The following is a 22027-nucleotide window of genomic DNA, read 5'->3' on the forward strand; positions in this document are numbered from 1 at the left end:
CCTCAACTTAGCCCCTCCTTCCCCAGCATTGCTCTGAAAATAGTGTTCAGCCCCAGTGCTGAGACGCGCAGTTGCCTCATTGCTCCCCAGGCACACTGGGCACTGAGCCTATTGAAGACGCGCTTTAGGAGCAAGAGTGTGCTCTGCTGTGTTCCCCACAGCTGTGAGGCGAAGGGGAGACTATCTTTCCTGTCTCCACTTGCAGCAGGACCTTAGTCCTGTCAGAGCCCCTCCTACCTTCCCCTGGGCTCCTTTGTCAGAGCTGTGCTGACTTCGGCCTCCTTATACCCTGGACAGTGGCTAGGGAGCAGCATAACGAAAGGAAGCTGGGCGAGAGGCCGGTGGGCAGGGGGGAGGAGAGGGGCGCAGGCGCTGCCGGCTCAGGCTCGGCCTTTTCAGTCACCCCACTTCCCATTTTGGAGCAGATATACCTATAAATCCATCAGATGTGGGGGAAGCTTTCATTTTATTCTATATTTTTCCCTTTTAATTTTCTTGGTGTTTTTCTTCCCTTTTCCTGGGTGTAACGTTTTCACGCACAGATGTCTCCTCGCTCTGCCCGGCGACGTTGGTCCATACAAGCAATTAACGACTTCCCGGTACTGTGCGCTGTGCAAATGCTCTCCTTGACTAATCCTGTCTCTACCAAAGGCCCAAGAATAAAATGCCACCTGCCTGGCTTTGAGGAACCCGAATAACAGACAGGCTGGCTGGTTGTTCAGGACCAGCAACACTAAAATTTTCCCCCTGGGGAGGCAGGCACCAAGGACTGCCCCCTTGCCAGATATGGTATTTCAAATGGGTGAATGCCTAAGGATCATGAATGGGCTTCTTTGCAGATGAAACTCACTGCTGGGTTCTTGGAAGGGACCCTGATCAAATGACTTCAGCTCACCTGATATCATTTGGGACACTTCTGCAAATTGCATGGAGCTTTCCAACACCTGTCTTTGGCATGGGGGGGAGCAGAGGAAGATAGAAGAGACTTCTGCCATTTAGCCTCTGTTTTATAGTCTCAGACCAGTTCAGACAGGGAAGTACCTACTTGCTTCATTGGCGTACTACCTGAGCTGGTTTTATCCTTCAGGAATTTTCTGGAACAAATTTTTCTTCTTACCATAGTATTTTGCATTCATAATGAAATTCGCTGTGGACATTCTCTGTTCTCCTTCCTTTCCTGCTCATTCCTATTGGCCATCTCCCCTCTTCTGTCTTCCTCTCCCATCCCCTTCATGTTTCAGTGGTACCCAGGTGGCCTAAGGCAGCCTTGAGGCCAGTGTCAATTTTGTTTGCTATAAAGAACGTTTAGAACAACAGACCAATACCCCTGTCCTACAAAAACCAGTTGAAAGCAAGAGCCTGGAGTAGCAAGAACCTCCGCTCAGCAGCTCTCAGGTAGAGCCGCCAGCACGGCCTCTTTCCTCGGAAAGCTGCTTCTGTCGCTCCCTTGCTGTTGCTCCTTTAAATAGGAGCTCATTTGACTCTCTGCCCACTCTGCTGATTATGCATTGTTGACGGGGTTGCTGCGAAGCAGTTGGTGGCTTATTCTTGGGCTGTTTTTACATTTAACCCATTTACTGGCATCGATGTTGCCTTCGATTATAGCGGTGACACTAGTGGTGCTCATGAGTTGGCTAGTGGTTGTCATGTAGCGCTCCCTCCATCGGCCCCTTCTACCTTGTCCTCTGCTGTCCTCCACGACCACCTCCCCAGGGTGTGCACAGGGGCCTCCCAGAGCTGCTCATGCGATAACCTGTCTGCCTTGCTTTGTCTCTCCTCCTCAGTCTCTTCTCATGACATCTGTGAGGAAGGGCTTATTCTGTTGGTGGAGCACTGAAAAGACCCGAGAGCAGGGCAGAGGCCTGGCCTCCTAGAGGTACCCATTTTGCTGTACAGAAAGGACTCCACCTTGAGACCTGTCAGAATGGGACTGGAGCAGTGCAGGAGGGCGAGGGGCCAAGTTTTAGACCATGGTGCCCTTCCCTAACCTGGACAGAGTAACTACACCTCAACCTTGTATGTCCGTGTTCTCTCCAAGCAGAGAAACCCAAGAGAAAGCCAGTGATGTCACTTGACAGCTGAGCAGACAGCAGAGAGCCCTAAAGTACCTGAAGGTATTAGGGAGAACGTTAGGTTTAGGGAAAGTGGATGGGGTGGGAATGTTTCTTATTACCCAAAGTTGTAGGAAATTCCCTGAAAAACTTGTTCACCTTCTCATCAGGGAGCAGCCAGGACTTAAGGCCCCAGCTAACTTCTGTTTCAAGATTCATCATTTCTTCATTTAGGCAGCTTTGTTATGTCTGAATTTCTAGAATAACTGACCATCCAGTGGTTCACTGAATGATCCCTGCATCCCGAAGGGGAGACATTTAAAACTGCCACCCTACAAAATTAAAAAAGCAAAACAAAGCAAAAACAACCACCTGTTTTGCCCCTGTAGGATTTTGGGCACTGTTCTGCAGTTATTCCTTCCTAGATTAAAACAAACAAAACAGCAACAATAAAAGAGCCAAAACAAAGAGAACCCCACAGAAACAAAACATTGGTGCTGTTCCCTGACCACACTTATGGTTTATCGCTAGCAGCAACTAAAATTCGGGCAGCTTTATGTTGGAGAACCTCCTATTACAGGCTGAGGCAGCTGTGTGAGGTCATTTTGTAGACACCCACGACATACTGGATGGAAACTCCTAGAAGCTTGTTGTCTCATGCAGTCCCAGGAAATACAGACGAATTTCTGCAATTCAGTAAGGGACATTTGTAGAAGGTTGATGAAGACCATTGCTTTCTGTTTTTCCTAAGGGGTTGGCAGCTCACGTTTGTTTCTACTGGTCTGCAAAAAGGGGAAGAGTCTTAAGATATCTCTTTGGACTCTGATTTTTCTTCTAGATGCCTAATCTTAACAAACCCAGAAAAGATTACATGCTGCGCGCGCGCGCGCACGCACGCACGCACGCACGCACACACACACACACACACACACACGCGTGCAACCGGGAGGCACATTCTCAAGGCCAGCCTGAAACCCTTCAGACAAGTATCATTGGCTGAATCTGGCTTGTCCCAGGGAAAACTGTGTCACTAGCCTCTTAAACAAGAGAATCCCAAGAGAAATCCTGGTGCTGTTGCTTCACAGCTGGGCAAACAGCAGTGGCTCTGGAGTTCCTGTGAGATTTTAAGGAGAAAACAAGGCCTTCAGCAAACTACCCTGATTTAGCAGGATACAGTCATGGTGTTGAGAGATAAGTCACAGAAAAAGTAATTACGGAGGATGTTTTAGGGTTAGCACCACTAGAATCAAATGTCAGTCTCTTTATTTACAGAAATTGATCTCCTTAAAGACAGACCGAACTATTTATGTATTTACTCACAGCTTAATTAGGACCGAGTTTTCCTTTGTTGATTCTTAAAATCCCACTCAGTACTGAAAAGCAAGTTAACACAAACATGCTTAGCCAGGGCTGGGTGTGTGGCTTAGTAAAGTGCCTGCCACACAAGCCTGAGGACCCATGTTCAGATCCCTAGCTCTAGTATGCAAGCCAGGCACAGAACCAGGTCTGTGTGTGTAGCTCTAGCACTGGGTGTAGAGACAGGCTACTGGGCAGCCAGTGTCCCAATCTGTGAGCTCCAGGTCCAGTGAGAGACTGTCTCAAAAACAAAATGTTTAATGGAGAAAGATACCAGATGTTGGCCTCTGGCTTACACACACACACACACACACACACACACACACACACACACACACACACACGAGCATTGCAGCTTGACAGACCTATTCAAATTTCAGCTCCATAACCATGACCTTGTATAAGGTTCACATTTCCGTTTACAAAATGGAGGTAATACCCCCATTTCATGGAGCTGCAGTGAGGCGCCTGCCGGCTCAGCAAGAACCAACACTTGTAATAAAAATAGAAAAGTCTTTAAATCCAGAGTCAGATATCGGGACACTTGCACTTGTTTCGTGATCTGTTGCCAAATGAGCTAGTCTTGCAAATGAGCCACTCCTGGCACACGCGCCTTTGTATAATTAGTAATGTGCTTTTGTTAGGTGTGCTTCCAGAGTCAGGGAAGATGGTTATTTCCAGTGTACTCTGGAAGCTCGCGGCCCATCCGCCCCTCACAAGGCCTCCGTTTGCTTCAGCTGTATAATTAAGTGATGCTCTGAGTGGCTAGGTATTCAAGCTCTTGTCATTTTCCCCTTTCTAAGGAGCCACGGTGACTTCATGTTCACAGTGCTTTAGAAGCCGCTGTCCAACCCAGACAATACACTAGATGGATCCTATTCCCTTCCAGATGGACTCTTGGTAGCACAGAAATGAAAAGTGAAGTTTCTCACATTTATGTGTGTATATGCACTCATGTGCACGTTGTGTAAACGTGTCACACATCTGAGTTCAGAGGACAGCCGTGGGAGTCAGGTCTCCTCTTCCACTGCATGGGTTCTGGGGATCAAACTCAGGTTGTCAGGCTGGACAGTAAGAATCTTCCATCACTGAACTATCTCGCATAGTCAGAATTTTTTTTTTTTTAAATCCAGCATCCTAGATTTCATTTGAAATGGTCAATTGTCAGGGACCCGAGGGCATATAGTTTCTGGCTAGTCAAGCATTTTGTGCTACTCCATCGGATAGCCATACCCTAAGTTACCCTCCCTGCAACCGGTCCCCGCACTGAGTGCTCACATGACCGCTTCCGCCTCAGCTCAGGTAGCACTGCCTGGCTCCAGCCCACTCTGACATGTCCTTCCTTAAGTGAACGCAGCTGGGTGACAGGATAGTAGTACTGGAGTATGGACATAGTTATTCTTCAGGTAATCAGAGCATGTAGAAGCTTGGGGGCTTACCTTATAAAAATAGACCCAGGTTCCCCCTGCACTGAAGAGTCAAGAAGTGTGGAGAAGTAACAAAAGTAACAGAACTGCTTCTTAAGATCCAGAGGATTGTGGCTCCAGATGGATAGCGATTCTCTTATAAACACTTCCTAGATGTTCCAGCTAGCCTGCCTCACTGGATCACATTTAGTGGGTCTCAGGACCTATTAATTGTATGGGAAGTTAATGCAGTGGACACCTGGAACATTGGTTGGGACGTCATTGATCAGAAATGCCTGGATTTAGACCTAGACTAAGTCATGAAAGAATGATGATACAGAATCACTAGTGGAAAAGTGAATGTGTGGGTGATGTGAATAGTGATGGTTCCTGACCATTTATGCACACTTACAGAACATCACTGCAGTTTTGGGGTTGCATCCGTCTTCTCATCAGACCCTTCCTGACCTCCTGAGGTTGGGTGACAGAGCTCGCGCTAGCCACAGGTTACCAGTAAGCACAGAAAGAGCGATGCGGGTGAGGCTCTAAGTCCACAGCAAATGATTCACTAGTGTCGAATTGCCTAGGGCCATACTGAGGCAGGCCACACAGCACCTTAGTTTTCTGATGTCAGATTGCAGGCCCTTTTCAGTTGCTCCTTATGCCTCCTTTGTTAGTAAACGTGTTGCTCCCTTGCTTAGTTGAATGACTTTGGTGACCTCTTTTTTTTAATTTTTGGAAATAAAGTAAGATGTTGCTCCCGTGACTGGTTGTCATTTTGAAGATACCAGATGGGGCTACAGTCTGCTGCCTTTTGTTTCCCAGGACATTTCTCATTCCACATGAGCAGATTCCCCACCGCCACTTGCTGGGACAACTCTGGGAGCTGAAGCGTGTGTTCATGGTCTCCCATGTCTGTTACCCAGTTCCCCAACCAAGTAACTTTGACCTTTAGAAGTAATTCGGGCCTGATAAAAAAACAAGGCAATTCTTGTGCTGCCAAGTTTCTCTGTCTTCATATATTAAGGTTTGCAGAGCCCATACTGCCGTGTCTGAATTATAATATCAGCAAATCCTGTTGAAATTGTCTAAGAAGAAAAAAGCTTTGAATCGTTTCAGGCAAGAACTTTGAACCTAGTATTGAACACTTTAAAGCACCTCCCCCCCCCCAGTTTGGGGGGCCTTTACTAACTTCTTTACCTGCTATTTTTAAAATTAATTAATTAATTCTGGCTTCCTGGTGTCTATTTTTTGAGCACCTGCAGAATGTAAATAGCCCTGCAGTAGGTGCTTGTTCTGTTAGGATTTTGGATCAAGAGCTTGGTGCCATTTGTTATCCTTTTACTTCCTACAGATGCTGATTCATGTAATTGTGGGCATGATGTAATTTAAAGTCTCTGCAAATTACCAATGACCCAAATATGATGTGCTCTGCTACTGTAGGCTTCCGCTCTCCAGGGTCCCATTAGTCACATCTTGTCGTCTCCCCTAGAAATCAAGGAGGTGGAAAAGTAAGCGGGAAGGATCGGACTCTGGCAATCGACCCATTAAGGCTGCTGGGAAGGTTATCATTCAGGATGTTTCCTGCCTCCTTCCTGTTCACAAGTCCCTGGGAGAGATGTACATGTAAGTTCGGAAGTACAGGTACACTGAGCTTGTTCTTAAGATCTGCAGACCTTTCCAAAGTTTTAGACACTTTGGGGGAAACTCGGTGTTAGTGTTTTGGTGCCTAACAAATTGACCCAAGCTGCAGCTTCACACCCTATGCATTTATTGTCTTGCTGTTCCTGTAGGTTGGGAACCTAGCTTCAGTGAGCCCTCCTTGCCCAGGATCTCAGCTAACTGAAAGTATGACCTTGGTTCCACCATGCCCTCTACCAGTGCTTAGGGTCCAGGAAGCTGGGTTAGGTAACTGAATTCAGACCCTGCTAGCTGTAGAGCACTTGGCACATTTTTCTTTGAGACCAGCATAGAACTTTATTTTTTTGAAGGTCTTATCTGACCTAGGCCCCATGGAATATTCTCCCTTTTGGCAGACTCCAGGTCAAGTGCTTAATAACATAATCGTGAAAGTAATTCCCCAGGAATTCTGGGGACCATCTGAGAATTCTGCCTCCCACACTGAATTAGGGTTTTATTGCTGCTATGAAGAGACACCATGACCATGGCAACTCTTATAAAGGAAAACATTTAATTGGAGCAGGCTTGCAGTTTCAGAGGTTGAGTCCATCGTCATCATGATGGGCAGTATGGCAGCGTGCAGGCAGACGTGGTGCCGGAGAAGGAGCTCAGAGTTCTACATCTTGATCCTCAGGCTGCAGGAAGTGAACTGGCTTGAACTTCTGAGACCTCAAAGTCCACCTCTTAGTGACGCACTTCCTCTAACCAGGCCACACCTCCTAATAGTGCCATTCCCTATGGACCAAGTATTGAAACCCATGAGTCTGTGAGGGCCATTCCTATTCAGACCACCACACACACCCAATATGTAAAGCAACGCAGAGTTATTTTGGTTGAAGCCCTTAGGAGTGGAGTGGTCAGCATGTGGAGTCTGGCCTACAGGCCCCCTAAGACCTCCTGAACTTGAACACTAACAGGAAGTGTTTTCTTTTGTAGTAAACTCACAGTTTGATACTTTTTATGTGGACACCACAGTTAGTTTTCATATATTTAAATCCCAAACCTTGGGAACTCAACAGAAAAGCTGGTGGCAAATTAGTGTTTTTCTTACTGCCTCCTCCTTCCCTGAAAGTGGCAAGTGATTTCCCTCCCCTCAGGTGGGCACCCACACACAGCCTGCTAGCACCAGCTCTAATTAATTATTCTCTTCCTGTCAGATTTGAGTGACAACCAAAGAGGCACTTTCTAGTCCACTAAAGCAGGAGTCTTTCTTGGGAAATTAAAGTAGAAGCCTTCTTAGTCTTTTCTGCTCTGATTTCAGACTGAACGTGAACGACACTCAGGAGACCTGTCAGAAGAACGCCGCTTCGGCCATGCTTGTTGGAAGGAAGGATCTTGTCCAGGTACTGCAAATTCCTGTTGGTGACGTTCTGGCCTCCACACTTATGAGTTAGTGACATTCACAGGGTGTGCCCCCTATTTTGAAATTTCTTTTTGATTTTCTTTGCCTGTCTGTAGGGTTGGAGCAGCTTCTTAAACCTTTACCCTGGATATTTTTCTTATTAGTGCTAGGTGGGGAGATCCTTAAGTGTTTTTCCTTAAATTATGAGTGTTTCTATTTCAGTACCACAGTATTGTCTTAGTTCATTACCACAGTGATTGTATTTTGGTGCCACAGTCACTGTCATAGTTTGATACCGCAGTGACTGTCATAGTTTGGTACCGCAGTGACTGTCATAGTTTGGTACCGCAGTGACTGTCATATTTGGTACCGCAGTGACTGTCATAGTTTGGTACCGCAGTGACTGTCATAGTTTGGTACCGCAGTGACTGTCATAGTTTGGTACCGCAGTGACTGTCATAGTTTGGTACCGCAGTGACTGTCATAGTTTGGTACCACATTGACTGTCATAGTTTGATACCGCAGTGACTGTCATAGTTTGGTACCGCAGTGACTGTCATAGTTTGGTACCGCAGTGACTGTCATAGTTTGGTACCGCAGTGACTGTCATAGTTTGGTACCGCAGTGACTGTCATAGTTTGGTACCGCAGTGACTGTCATAGTTTGGTACCGCAGTGACTGTCATAGTTTGGTACCGCAGTGACTGTCATAGTTTGGTACCGCAGTGACTGTCATAGTTTGGTACCGCAGTGACTGTCATAGTTTGGTACCGCAGTGACTGTCATAGTTTGGTACCGCAGTGACTGTCATAGTTTGGTACCGCAGTGACTGTCATAGTTTGGTACCACATTGACTGTCATAGTTTGATACCGCAGTGACTGTCATAGTTTGGTACCGCAGTGACTGTCATAGTTTGGTACCGCAGTGACTGTCATAGTTTGGTACCGCAGTGACTGTCATAGTTTGGTACCGCAGTGACTGTCATAGTTTGGTACCGTAGTGACTGTCATAGTTTGGTACCGCAGTGACTGTCATATTTTGGTGCCACAGTGACTGTCATAGTTTGATACCGCAGTGACTGTTGTATTTTGGTACCGCAGTGACTGTCATAGTTTGGTACCGCAGTGACTGTCATAGTTTGGTACCGCAGTGACTGTCATAGTTTGGTACCGCAGTGACTGTCATAGTTTGGTACCGCAGTGACTGTCATAGTTTGGTACCACATTGACTGTCATAGTTTGGTACCGCAGTGACTGTCATAGTTTGGTACCACATTGACTGTCATAGTTTGGTACCGCAGTGACTGTCATAGTTTGGTACCAAAGTGACTGTTGTATTTTGGTGCCACAGTAATTGTATTTTGGTGCTACAGTGACTGTTGTAGTTCGGTGCCACAATGACTGTCAGATCCTAAACTTGAGCATCTGTGTCTTTGTCATTTTACTTCAATTATTTTTTTTAAAAAACTTTAAAGAATTTTTTATAAGAAGATTTATCAGAGTGTTCTAGGTAGAGATGTTCAGTTTTTAATGTATGACATCATGGGGCTGGAGAGGTGGCTTAGTTGTAAGAGCACTGGCTGCTCTCAGAGAGGGCCCTGGTTTAGTTCCCAGCGCCCACATGGCTGTTCACAACCTTTTGTAACTCCAGTCCCAGGGAATCTGACTCCCTGTTCTGGCTCCAGGCATGTGCATGATACACGTCCGTGCGTGAAGGCAAAACACTCATACACACACACAATACAATATTAATAAAACTTTTAAAAATAGAATGTCAGCACTTATAGAGTGTAAGATTCCTTACACTTTGTAGCTCTCTGTAGCTCCCCTGTGTTGTTCTGTGAACTCCTTCACTGAGACATAGCCTACATCCCTGCAGCCTATCCATCTAAAATGTGCTAGTTGGTAACTTCTGGTTTTGCGGGAGTTGTGCAGTTGGAAACTGTTCAGGACGTTTTCATCACAGGGAAGAAACTCATTGTCTTTCCATCTGTTCTTCCCGTCAGCCCTGGGCAACCACCAGTCAACTTCACTCCCTGTCATTACTTCATCCTGTTCTTTAGTGTGATGGTGAGGCTGAACTAAGACCTCCCATTGATTTCATTTGATTAAAAAATCCCAGCCGGGCAGTGGTGGCACACGCCTTTAATCCCAGCACTCGGGAGGCAGAGGCAGGCGAATCTCTGTGAGTTCGAGGCCAGCCTGGTCTACAAGAGATAGTTCCAGGACAAAAGCTACGGAGAAACCCTGTCTCGAAAAATCAAAAAAAAAAAAATCCCTAAGATTTCCATTCATCTTGTAATAAACATCACCATGTCTCTCTCAGAAACCCTTTAAAGAAAACCCTCTCATGGATTTAGTCTATTTCCGTCAGCCCCCACCCACCCAGACTCTGTGAACGCCAAGAAGGTAATAGGAACAGTGTGGAATTTATAGTGGGAGGCCGAGTCTGGCTCAGAGTGCTAGGGACCTACCTGGGCAGGTCACCTCAGACTCTCAGCCTGGGAGGGGGTTTCCAGCACGAGAACCCGAAGCATTTCCCTCTGGCGTTCATGAGTCACCGAATGTAAAGGCTGGCCTGGGGGCCACGAGGGGCAGGGAGCCGCATGGTGGGTGAGTGAGTGAGATGAATGGGCACGCCATGCAGAGAATGTAATGGTAAAAATAAAATGCTGCAGGTCTCTGAAGGCAGCTGGTCCCAGGCAGGGAGTCTCACAGCAGGTGAGAGACAGAGACGTGGATAGGCATGCCATGCAGAGTGAGGTTGGATATTTATTTAGTGGGTTATGAAGGAGAAGGAAAAAAGGGAAGAGGAGAAGAGGGAAGAGCAGAGGGAGAGGAGGAGAGAAGTGGAGAGAAGGGAGCGAGGCAGAAAGGAGAGAGACTGAAGGAAGAGACTCAGACTGGAAACAATAGGAAGATCTGCCCCAGTGGGGGTGGGTGGGCGGGGCTTTCTCTTAAAGGGAGAGGACAATAATATTCTCTGAGCACAGTTTCCTCCCTAAAGTTTTGTGTGTTCTCTCTCCATCTTCTTTAGTCTCTCTTCCTCATCTCCTCTCTCCCCTCCCCTTTCCCTTTTTCTTTTCTCCTTTTCCCAACTCCTCCCCTGCCTCTTTTCTGGTAGAACTGGTGTGGAAGGCTAGGCCAGTCTAAGTGAAATGGGGAGACTCTTGTCTTCAGACAAATTCTGCTTGGCTTTGGGCCCCTGACCGACTTTTTGTGTGTGGATCCCAGGCAAGCCACCCCGTCTTTCTAAACCCCAGGGTCGTTCTATAAAATGAAACAATACTTCTAAATTCATTAGGAGCTAAATGGAGTAAACTTGTGAATTCTCCTGTCTGGTCCTTGGAAATGCCTCCCCTGCGGCTCGGGGACTGTCGTTGTAATCTGCAATGTTTAAGGACAGAAATAACGTGAGTGGCAGTGAGTGCCTGAAGAATGTTGTTTGTCTTCATGCCCTTGATAAAGGGGTGCTTACTGTCTTGTAACTCTCACGTTTACCAGAGAAGTAGATATCAGGGACTCCCTTCTCTTGAAGGCTTTAAGAGACAAGATGTGTGCTAGTGTTCTAGGGAGAAACGGTAAGAGACAAGATGTGTGTTAGTGTTCTAGGGAGAAACGGTAAGAGACAAGATGTGTGCTAGTGTTCTAGGGAGAAACGGTAAGAGACAAGATGTGTGCTAGTGTTCTAGGGAGAAACGGTAAGAGACAAGATGTGTGTTAGTGTTCTAGGGAGAAACGGTAAGAGACAAGATGTGTGTTAGTGTTCTAGGAAGAAACGGTAAGAGACGAGATTTGTGCTAGTGTTCTAGGGAGAAACGGTAAGAGACAAGGTGTGTGTTAGTGCTGGGGATTAAAGGCGTGTGCCACCATGCCTGGCTGCCCTCACACTATTGATTTTGCATATCTGATGTTTGCTTTTCAGCATTTTTATGTACTTGCTTTTCTCAAATTATAGACTTGATCCAAAGTTTGTGTCTTCTTCCTTTTGAGCTTAGAGTAGTGTCTTTCAGATAGTGGGTACAATGATTGTATTACTTTTCCAAAACCAAATAAAACAGAGGAAATTTTTCTAAAAGTAGCATTCAGTTTTTTGAAGGTTGGGGCTCTTTGTGATGGGCATTGAAGACTTTGGATTTAATAGACACCTTGTAGACATTAGGCACGTGACCCAGGCAGTCTGGGTGGGGCCTGGAATTCTGCACCTCTAGCTCTTGCCGCCCTTATGGTAAGGTTTTAGGTTACAGGCGGCAGATGGGGCTCCTTGACAGTTTCTGTTCATCTCTTTCTTTGGTTTGTCCAGGTTTGGTCGCTGGCCACCGTAGCTACAGATCTTTGCCTTGGTCCGAAGTCTGACCCAGATCTGGAGACACCCTGGGCTCGACATCCGTTTGGGCGACAGCTGCTGGAGTCCCTGTAGGTTCTGAGAGCTAAAAGTGAGGACAATGAGTGAAGTGGGTTTGAGGTCTGTGAACATGTTAAGTGTGACTGCCTCGGTGAGGGCACAGAGGCCAGAGGAGTGACGCTTTTAGCACAGAAATAGCCTCTGAGCAGAATGAACTTCTGACAGCTGAGGCATTATGTAATATTTGCCACCCAGAAGACTTTGAAACCTTCAGAGGCCCACGTGCATCAGCGTGCCTCAGTCCATCCCTCACACCTCTGGGCACACGGGCCTCTGGGCACTGGTATGGTGATTTCTCTGTAGTGTGGTGTGACTGGTGGGAACAGGGACAGAACTGTATGTGTTTGTTCTCCCAACACTAGGACCAGATTTATGTCCAATTTGCCGCTTCAAAATACAGAAAGTCAGATTATATAGAATAATGTTCCATTAAGTAACCACTCAAGTATTTCTCACAGTGAGGCTCTGGGCCTGGGCAGAGAAATTCCACTGCTTCAAGTTGAAGTTTGCTTTTCTGCTGGTTGAGGCCAGACCTGGAGCACCTGATGTTGCTCTCATTGCCGCATCCTTAAGGCAGGGGTCGCCCCACTTAGTGTGTATAAGCCTCAAGACAAAGGCTTCTTACCCCCACACTCACATTCTAGCATGGTGTCTGAAAGATAAAGGGAATGAGAACCTAAGACGAAGACAAATGTGTGCCTTGTCATTGTATTTAATCCAGGAAGCAGAGTCAGCGGCCGCCACGCTGTGGTGTGCTGTGTGCTCTGACTGCCTCCTGCTAGTATCAGGTCAGAGGAAGGACATAGAAACTTACCACAAAGCAGGGGATTTTTCCTGGAGCTGGAGAGAGTGAGAGAGTTTGGACACCTCTCTCAGAGGCTGGAGAACTTGTGGTAGAGCTCATGCCTGAGTGCCACCTGGAAGCTTTCAGATTGATGTCTAGGTTGTCACTAACATTCTGAAAACACTTATGCCAAGACACATGGGGCCATTCTCCTGGTAGGTGAGACTTTGGCTCTGTAAAAGTCCCTGCTCCTGACAAGGTCAGAGGAAGGATGGAACCTCCCCAGCCTAGCCCACAGTAGAGTTATGACTGGTAACTGTCCTTCCTCCATTCCTCCTCTTGGCTTATTTTTTTTCTCCTCTTGTATTTTACAGATTGGCTCACTACTGCCAACTCCGAGATGTCCAGACCTTGGCTATGCTGTGCAGCGTGTTTGAAGCCCAGTCGCGGCCTCAGGGGTTACCCAACCCTTTTGGGCCTTTCCCTAACCGTTCTTCTAATCTTACGGTGTCCCACAGTCGATATGTAAGCTCATGGTTTTCTGGCTTCCCTTGAGGTCTGTTCTTTTTTCACATGTAACTTTGAAATGGGATGGTGTTTGATGCTAGTGTGTGTTCCTCTTCCTTCTAGCCCAGCTTTACCTCCTCGGGGTCCTGCTCCAGCATGTCAGACCCAGGGTTCAACACCGGTGGCTGGAACATAGGTTGGTGAGGGAACGGCACAGCCCACATTGCACTTTGGCTATTCCTGAGGCTTAGTGAAGGCTGTTCATATGAGAAGTTTAGTTGGGGCATAAAAGGGCTTTTTTGTACCCCAATAATAGGTTTCTCTGCCCACATAGTAAGCCAGATCAAGCCAAATAGAAAAAGTATAAGAACAGGTTTATTTTCGTAAAGCAATTCCAAGGTGGGTTCTCCAGTTCCATAGATTGAGGCTAGAGAAGCCACTGGGAGAATTCGGGGGGAAGTAGGTCAGTGTGTGGATGGGGACCAGGGCGCAGGTTGTGGCGTTATAGAGGGGGAGAGGATAGAGAAGGAGAGGCAGTAGGAGAAGGGAGAGGGAGAGAAGAAGGTGGCTAAGGAGAGAAGGTTGGCTCTCAGCCTTTGTCCTGGAGGGGGAAGGAAAAGGGAGGGGTGGGTAAAGGAAAGAAGATTGGCCACTAAGTGGAGCCTGTGGCAATGTGGGGGGTAGAGGTAGGCAGGGTTCAGGGAAGGGGCGGGGATGCCAGTGGCTCAGGTGTGCTCAGGGTCTAAGTCCTCAGATAAAAGGAGGTCTGAAGGTGCTGCAACCCCTAGCCAACAAAACCTGGGCCTTTGAGCGCTGACTACAGAGGGAGGGGCAGGCGCAGAAACCAAAAACGCTGGATGTAAGAGAATCTGACCGCTTGTTCATATGCTGCCCGTAGAAATGCTCAAGATCATGGAAGATAGTAAAGATAAGAGTTCCCTCCGGTGGCCATCTTGACAGGTTATATCAAAAGTGCCCTGAGGCCAGGTCACAAAGCCAAAGAAAACCCAGCATTTTGGGTATATGGTGTGAGACAGCCACAATTTGGATAAATTTCACAGGAGACGCCCCAGGGGTGACCGAGGGTTGGGTTTAGACCGGCATTGCCTATCTCTAGACCTGTGCTAGAGGCCAAAGACTAGGGCCTGAAGACTAGGGCCTGAAGACTAGGGCAAGGCACCCATGCAGTAGCCTGGGGTCGAGTGTGGGGTGGGAGTAACCTTTGTCCCCTGGAACATAGAGTGTCTCTGCTCCAGAACTGACCAGCTTGCTCTGGCATGGCCACAGCTTGGCAGGGGATCCTGAGGATCCTGGACCTGGAGAAAGGTACCCAGTACCTTTGTAGGTAGTGGCTGGGAAATGGTGACTTACTCCTAGTCAAAAGTTGATCATATCTGGGGAGAGAAAGCTAAAGAGAAAATGGTGGCCTCTGTGTGGCTGAAGAACCTGGTCCACCCAGCAGGAAGACTCAAGTCTTCCTGGGTTTTCGGCACCAAGATGAAGGGTTTTCTGTACCCAGATAATAGGTTTCTCTGCCTATGCAGTAAGCCAGATCAAGCCTAATTGAAAAAGTAAAAGAACAGGTTTATTTGAGCAAAGCAACTACCGGGTGAGTCCTCCAGCCCTAGAGACTGAGGCTGGAGAAGCCACACAGCTGAACTAAAGCAGGGGATTATATAACCTTTAGTAAAGGGATGATGGTGTGTTCACCACAAGTGGATTGTGCCCAAGTGTGGTCAAAACCTGGAACGCTTAGGTGGGGACTTGGGCGGCAACAGAGGAAGAAGTTGCAGTAGTCACCAGGAATGCGGAACTGGGCTTTTTGGCACCTTTTCTTTGTTGGAGACTCTCTGACAGGAGTTGGGGAGGGGGGGTCTTCCAGATGATGCAGGGGCGAGCTGGAGGTTCCACCCAAAGGTGCACACATTCTTCTCTGGTTCTCACTGCTTTCCATTCAGCAGATGGGGCAGTGTCAGCTCACAGCCTGACCTTGCATGTTGAATATACATGTTGAATATACATGTTGAATATACTTGCATGTTGAATATACACTGTGCTACTCTGGGCTGCTGGAGAGGCTGCAGTGGGACTTGTCCTATCCCATAAAGCCCAATGCTTACCCTTCCTCCTCCATCCCCCCTTTTCCACTATCGTCTGCCACATCACGTCATCCATTTCTTCCCATGATTCCTTTTAGTGGACAGAAATAAAACAGCTTAATGACCATGGTCTTAATTTTTTTGATTATAAAAGTAGAACATGAGCTGGTGTACTCCTTTAATCCCAGCACTCAGGAGGCAGAGGCAGACAGATCTCTGTGAATTTGAGGACAGCCTGGTTAACAGAGCAAGTACCAGGACAGCCAGTACTGTTATATGGAAAAACCTTGTCTCAGAAAAACAAAACAAAAACAAACAAACAAAAAACCCAAAACAAAACAAAAAAAACCTCACCAAGAACATGAGCCAGCTGTAGTAATATACACCCGTAATCCCAACTTCTCAGGAGCATGAGGCCTGCTTGGGCAACATAGCAAGACCTTACATCTTAGAAAATAATCCTAGCACTCAGGAAGTGAAGGCAAGATGATTGAGAATTTAAGGTTAGCCTGGGCTACATAGAAAGATCTGTCTAGCTGGGTGGTGGTGGCGCACGCCTTTAATCCCAGCACTCTGGAGGCAGAGGCAGGAGGATCTCTGTGAGTTCGAGACCAGCCTGGTCTACAGAGCTAGTTCCAGGACAGCCTCCAAAACCACAGAGAAACCCTGTCTCGAAAAACCAAAAAAAAAAAAAAGAAAAAAAGAAAGATCTGTCTACACACACACTCTCCTACCCAAGAACATACATATATATCTACTACATGTTCTGTAAAGAAGAATAAACAAAAAGTATCCAAGAAAAAAAATAGCAATGATTGATATCTCCACGTCTCTCACTTAATAACATCTGTTAACACTGAGAACATTTTCTTCCTCTCCCCCTCTTTTTGTGTGTGTGTATGGGTGGGTAGTTATTTGATTTATGCTGTTTTGTATTCTGCTTTTAATTTTATCATGAGCATTTTCTCGTGTCATTTAGCATTCTGATAACAGATCGCTGCATCACATTCTACTCTATCATTAAGCCATAATTTGCTTAGCTATCATGTGTACTTAATTACCAGGTTCTCTCGGTGATAAGTGCCTGGACACAGAGGGATGCCCAGGAAAGAGCAGTGTAGGACTCCGTTCCTCAGTCTTCAGTTTCACATACTTTGTTTCCAGAGAATAGAGTGGAGGCATACCGGGGTGTGGGGGGATGGGAGGGGCTTTTGATTATAAAAGTAGATCATGAGCTAGTTCCTAGTTCCTGTGCCTTCTCTGACCGCCATGTTCCCTTCTCTTTTGCTTTTCTTTAGCGGGAAGAGAGACAGAACACGTGTCTTCACCTTGGGGAGAGTCTTCTCCAGAAGAACTCCGCTTTGGGAGTCTAACCTACAGCGACCCCCGGGAGCGGGAGCGCGACCAGCATGATAAAAACAAAAGGTAACCAGCCACCTTGCCCAACTGCAGCTGCAGAGTTCACGACTTCAGAGTCAAGTTTTGAGAAGGTGGCATTTAATAGAAATGCCGTTAGGGACTGCTTTTCTCTTTTTTTTTTTTTTTTTTTTTTTTTTTTTTTGGTTTTTTCGAGACAGGGTTTCTCTGTGGCTTTGGAGCCTGTCCTGGAACTAGCTCTGTAGACCAGGCTGGTCTCGAACTCACAGAGATCCGCCTGCCTCTGCCTCCCGAGTGCTGGGATTAAAGGCGTGCGCCACCATCGCCCGGCTGCTTTTCTCTTAAAGGAGCTAACGGAACCTTTTGGGTTTATCCAGACTGCTGGACCCTGCCAATACCCAGCAGTTTGACGACTTTAAGAAGTGCTACGGAGAGATCCTCTACCGCTGGGGTCTGAGAGAGAAGCGAGCGGAAGTGCTGAAGTTTGTGTCCTGCCCCCCTGACCCTCACAAAGGAATTGGTGAGTATGGATGTTTTTCTTTTCCTGCCCCTGTCTGGAAGGCCCTATACCCTAATTTGCCTGTAAGTTTGGAAGGTTAAGCTTCTCATTTTTAGGCAGAAGATTCTGAAGCATGTGAGCCTTTTCTAAGCTTCTGCAAGCCTTGCATTTCCCAGCAGGGTTCACATAACATATCAGCGGTGTCTTAGACACAGTAAATGATTATCCACATTTTCAGCTTCCGGTATCACCCCTGGTGAGCACAGTGAACCATGGCAGGGGAGAGGGAAAAATTAATCAGTTAAACATTGTAATAACTATACTGTGGCTGGAGAGGTGGCACAGGGCTTAAGAGCACTGGTTGTTCTAGAGGACCCAAGTCCAATTCCCGTCACTCACATGGTGGCTCACGTTGGTCTGTAACTCCACCTGGAGGCTCTGAAGGGCACTGCATACATATGATACACAAACATACATCATGTTGGCAGAACAGCCATACATATAAAATAAAATATCTTTTTTAAGGGGTAGTCTCAGTATGGTTTGCTGATAAACTGGAGACAGACTGAGGAAGAGAAAGATAGCTTTGATGATTCCTGGGTTTCCAGCTAATGTACTGAGAGATAACAATATTATACCGCAGATAGAAACAAATGGAAGGACTGGAAGTCAGAATTGCCTGTGTGCGCATGTGTGTATGTGTGTGTGAGATGAAATGGCGGTCTGGAGAATTCACAGTCAGATCTGAATCTGGTTCTCGGGAGAGATTGGATTCAGCTAGAGCTGATTATTTGGGGATCTTCATTATACAGTTGGTATGTAAGCCTATTAGAGTATGTATTATCCAGACAGAGTGACACACCTAAGCCAGGAAGAAGAGGCAGGGGAATGTCTGTGAGTCTGAGGCCAGCTAGTGGGATACATAGTCAGACCTTGTTAACAACAACAACAACAACAACAACAACAACAAAAAGGTGTATTTTTCTGGGAGCTGAGGCTGGAAAGGAAGAATATAGGGAGCACAGTCTTCCCTGGTCTAGCCTGGACTCTGAGAGAAATGAGTGCTTGGAGTTGCATCCAAGATGAAGATGGAGAGCTAAGGCCAAGATGAGACACCAGTTAGATTGGTGAGAAGCTGCACTGTCCATGGAGGAAATGAAGTAGAGCTTTCCTTACAGGAAGAAGGCGGAAGACTTCCAGAGGGAGTGGTCTGGCCACATTTCCCCCTTTTCCCTCAGACCTTAGCAAGTGTCTGTATAGAGAGTTTTTGAAAAGGTGTTAATTGCACAAGAAGAAGTAATATTGACAATAAAGCTTACGAGCTGGGAAATGGACAAGTTATTGGTAGGTGACTTCTAAGGCCCGAGTAAAGCTCACCCTGAAGATTTAGTCAGAAAAACAGGCCAAACCCTGCATGGCTTAGGGATCAGGGGCGTCTAATCCTCTGGGAGGTGCTCAAAGATGAAATTTAAAAGCTGGTTTTGTTCGATGGCCCTTGGAGGATCCTCGAGATTCCTCTTCTTGTTTGTAGAACAGGTCATGACCCCAACAGAAAACTGTAAGCTTATTCTGCAGTGAAGAGAAACACGTTTGCAGTCTGGATGGGTCCACTTCCATAATGAATGCAAAGGGGCTGGGGACCCAGAGGAGACCCAGAAGCTCCCAGGAAGAGAAGAGTTCCAGTGTGAAGCATGAGGAATGTAGAAGGCATCAACTCTGAGGGTTGGCCCTGGCTACTAGATGACCAGGCAGCAGGCTCTCCAGAATTATCAGGAATAGAATTTCTAACCTGGAATTTTGAACCCAAGTGATCAGTCATGTACGAGGTAAACTTTGGGTGTACCTAAGAACCAGGTCTAGATTCAGTCCAGGAGCTAAAGGGATCAGTGTTGACGGAGAGTACTCACTGTGACAGACTTAGAGAGATGGACTTGTGCAGACAGGTGCTCCAGGAGCTGCCTCCCAGGAGAGAAAATTGAAAAAAATCAAATGTATTTCACTGTTGAGTATATTTATAGAAGACACAGACATTTGAGGGACAGTTTGGAGATGAATTATTGATAAGTATATAGCAAGCTAAGCAAATGAAAGAAAGTTACTAATTCTGGGAAAAACAAAATGTGCAGGAAAGAGAAAGTGTCATAGAACGTGGCTTGACTAATGTTCACTTAGGTAAATAACATATGAGCCAAATGTGGTCTAGCCGAAACTGCTGGGGAGAGAGCGCCAGGTGGTGCTGTCATGGTGGGGAGACTGCAGGAGAGAAGAGTTCCCACTCTGGGAAACCATCAGACAGTGCCTGAATATGGTACTCAAGAATTAGCTTTGTGTCCAGCATGGTGGTGCAAATCTGTAATCCCAGGATTTGCATGCAGAGGTGGGTGGGTCTCTGAGTTCTAGACTAACCTGGACTATGTAGTGAGTTCCCAGCCAGCCAGGGCTACATAGAAAAACCCTGTCTCAAAAAAACACACACACACACAAACAAGCACAAAACCAAGAATAGAACAAAAATAAAATACCTTTATGCCCACCTTGACAGCACAGATACTAAAATTGGAAGCTCTGTATAAGGTTAGCCTGCCCCTGCCCAAGGAACACAGACACTCATGAAGTGTTTACTGCTTGCTATTGTAGATGGAGGCTGCTTGTTTATTTCCCAGCCACCCAGACCCAAAAACTTACACAGAAACTGTATTAATTACAACAATGACTCAGGCATATTTCTAGGTATCTCTTACATCTTGAATTAGCCCATTTCTATTAATCTGTGTATTGCCACGAGATTGTGACTTAGCGGGAAGGTTCTCAGTCCTTCTCCTTTGGCAGCTACATGGTGTCTCCTTGACTCCGCCTACTCTCTCTATATAGCTCTGTTAGGATTTCCCGCCTGCCTTTATTCTTCTAAGCCATTGGCTGAAACAGCTTCTTTATTAACCAATGATAATAAAACATATTCACAGCATACAGAGGGGAATCCCACATCATCCCCCCCTTTTCTGTCTAAATAAAAGGAAGGTTTTAAATTTAACATAGTCAAATTACATACGCAAAACAGTTATCAAGCAAGAATTATAGTTACAATATTTAGTCCATTTACATTTGGCAAATTAAGGAAAATACTCTCATATCCTTGTGAGTCTAAAGTTTTATATCTAGTTTATCTTTTATCATAACTAAGAAAAACTATAAATAAAACTATTCTTCAACTCCATCAAAGACTGCAGAAGGATATAATATTACCTAAGTAAACAGGAAGTGCATATAAGCAACTTCCAAAACTCTAGAGTTGATGGAGCCATCTTGCCGCCTGGACAGTCACCCTAAGTTCTTCTGTAATGATGGGGCATCCATCTTCAGCGTATCGGCCCATAATGTCTGGCAGACTTTTTCATTAAATTTGAAAGACTGTTTAGCCTATATTGGCAGTTTGTCAGTCACTTTCTTCTGTGTCCTACAAAATGTCTGCCAGTCTCTTTCATGAAGCAGGAACCCTAAGGACTGTCTCACCTTCCTTAGGCAAGTTCAGCAGTCATTTTTCTCTGGGTCCTGCATGTCCAGTTCGTACAGCATACCATCAAGCAGTCCAGGCAAGAGCAGTTTTTTGCCTTGTCACTTTGAAGGCAAATTCCATAACAAATTTCTTCAATGCCCATCAACCTCTTTGAAGTAATTGGTGTTTCCAGAAGCAGAAATGTCTCACTGTCGAGAAAAGTCTAAGTTCTTAAAACATTTTAAATGCCATATTCTGTATGTCTTTGAACAGTTTGAAGAACATCTATCCATCTGAAATATATCTCTATATATCTAGAAAATCTAATATGACTACAAGTTTGACTATTACAGATGATTATCTGTTAATTCATATACATTACATTTTTAAATGAGCTGCACAAACATATAATTCTTAAACAAGAGCAGAAATACATATACACAGTATAACAAAATCAACCTTAAATCTGTATCAATAGGCCAAGATCCATGCCAATGCAAAATATTCATCTCTATGTCATGTCTCCCTTTTAATGAAAACAAACATTTATAAACAATCATTATGGGAATTTGGGTATTGTTTTCTCCAAACTGCTTCCTAATGTTTGTTGGGCAAAGTATTTTTAGGGTTCACAGAGACCTTTCAGGGGGTTCTTGTTCTACCAAACTACATTGGCCTGGAAGGAATCCTCAGGTTCTCATCTTGTTGGTTTTTTGTTTGTTTGTTTGTTGTTTTGTCCTTTTGGTTTTTTTTGAGACAGGCTTTCTCTGTAGCTTTGAAGCCTGTCCTGGAACTAGCCTTGTAGACCAGACTGGCCTTGAACTCACAGAGATCTGCCTCTGCCTCCCGAGTGCTGGGATTAAAGGCATGTGCCACCACTGCCCGGCCTCAGGTTCTCATCTTCTGTGGAAACAAAAGCAGAGCCTCTTCAGCAACACATCCTTAGGCCCAAACTTGAAGTCAGGTTACCTTTATATTGATTTAACTTAGCAACCCCAGAATCAAATGTATCTTTAGTCAAAAAATTCA

The 22027-nt window shown here is 45.9% G+C and overlaps 1 protein-coding gene across 4 annotated transcripts in view; it reads left to right on the forward strand.

Annotated features, from left to right (window-relative positions):
- The window catches only part of Wdr59 (WD repeat domain 59), a 66323-nt gene that overhangs the window by 38654 nt on the left and 5642 nt on the right, over positions 1-22027 (forward strand). For 2 of the 4 annotated variants that reach the window (XM_075977303.1, XM_075977301.1), the window contains exons 19-26: positions 543-599; positions 6306-6439; positions 7755-7836; positions 12138-12250; positions 13398-13548; positions 13654-13726; positions 16928-17054; positions 17384-17526. In XM_075977303.1, the coding sequence (XP_075833418.1) occupies positions 543-599; positions 6306-6439; positions 7755-7836; positions 12138-12250; positions 13398-13548; positions 13654-13726; positions 16928-17054; positions 17384-17526 (880 nt within the window). The remainder of the gene's footprint in view (positions 1-542; positions 600-6305; positions 6440-7754; positions 7837-12137; positions 12251-13397; positions 13549-13653; positions 13727-16927; positions 17055-17383; positions 17527-22027) is intronic. The other 2 variants (XM_075977302.1, XM_075977304.1) reach the window with 1 other exon arrangement.

The sequence above is a fragment of the Microtus pennsylvanicus genome, chromosome 6 (genome assembly GCF_037038515.1).
Source record: "Microtus pennsylvanicus isolate mMicPen1 chromosome 6, mMicPen1.hap1, whole genome shotgun sequence".
Lineage (NCBI taxonomy): Eukaryota > Metazoa > Chordata > Mammalia > Rodentia > Cricetidae > Microtus > Microtus pennsylvanicus.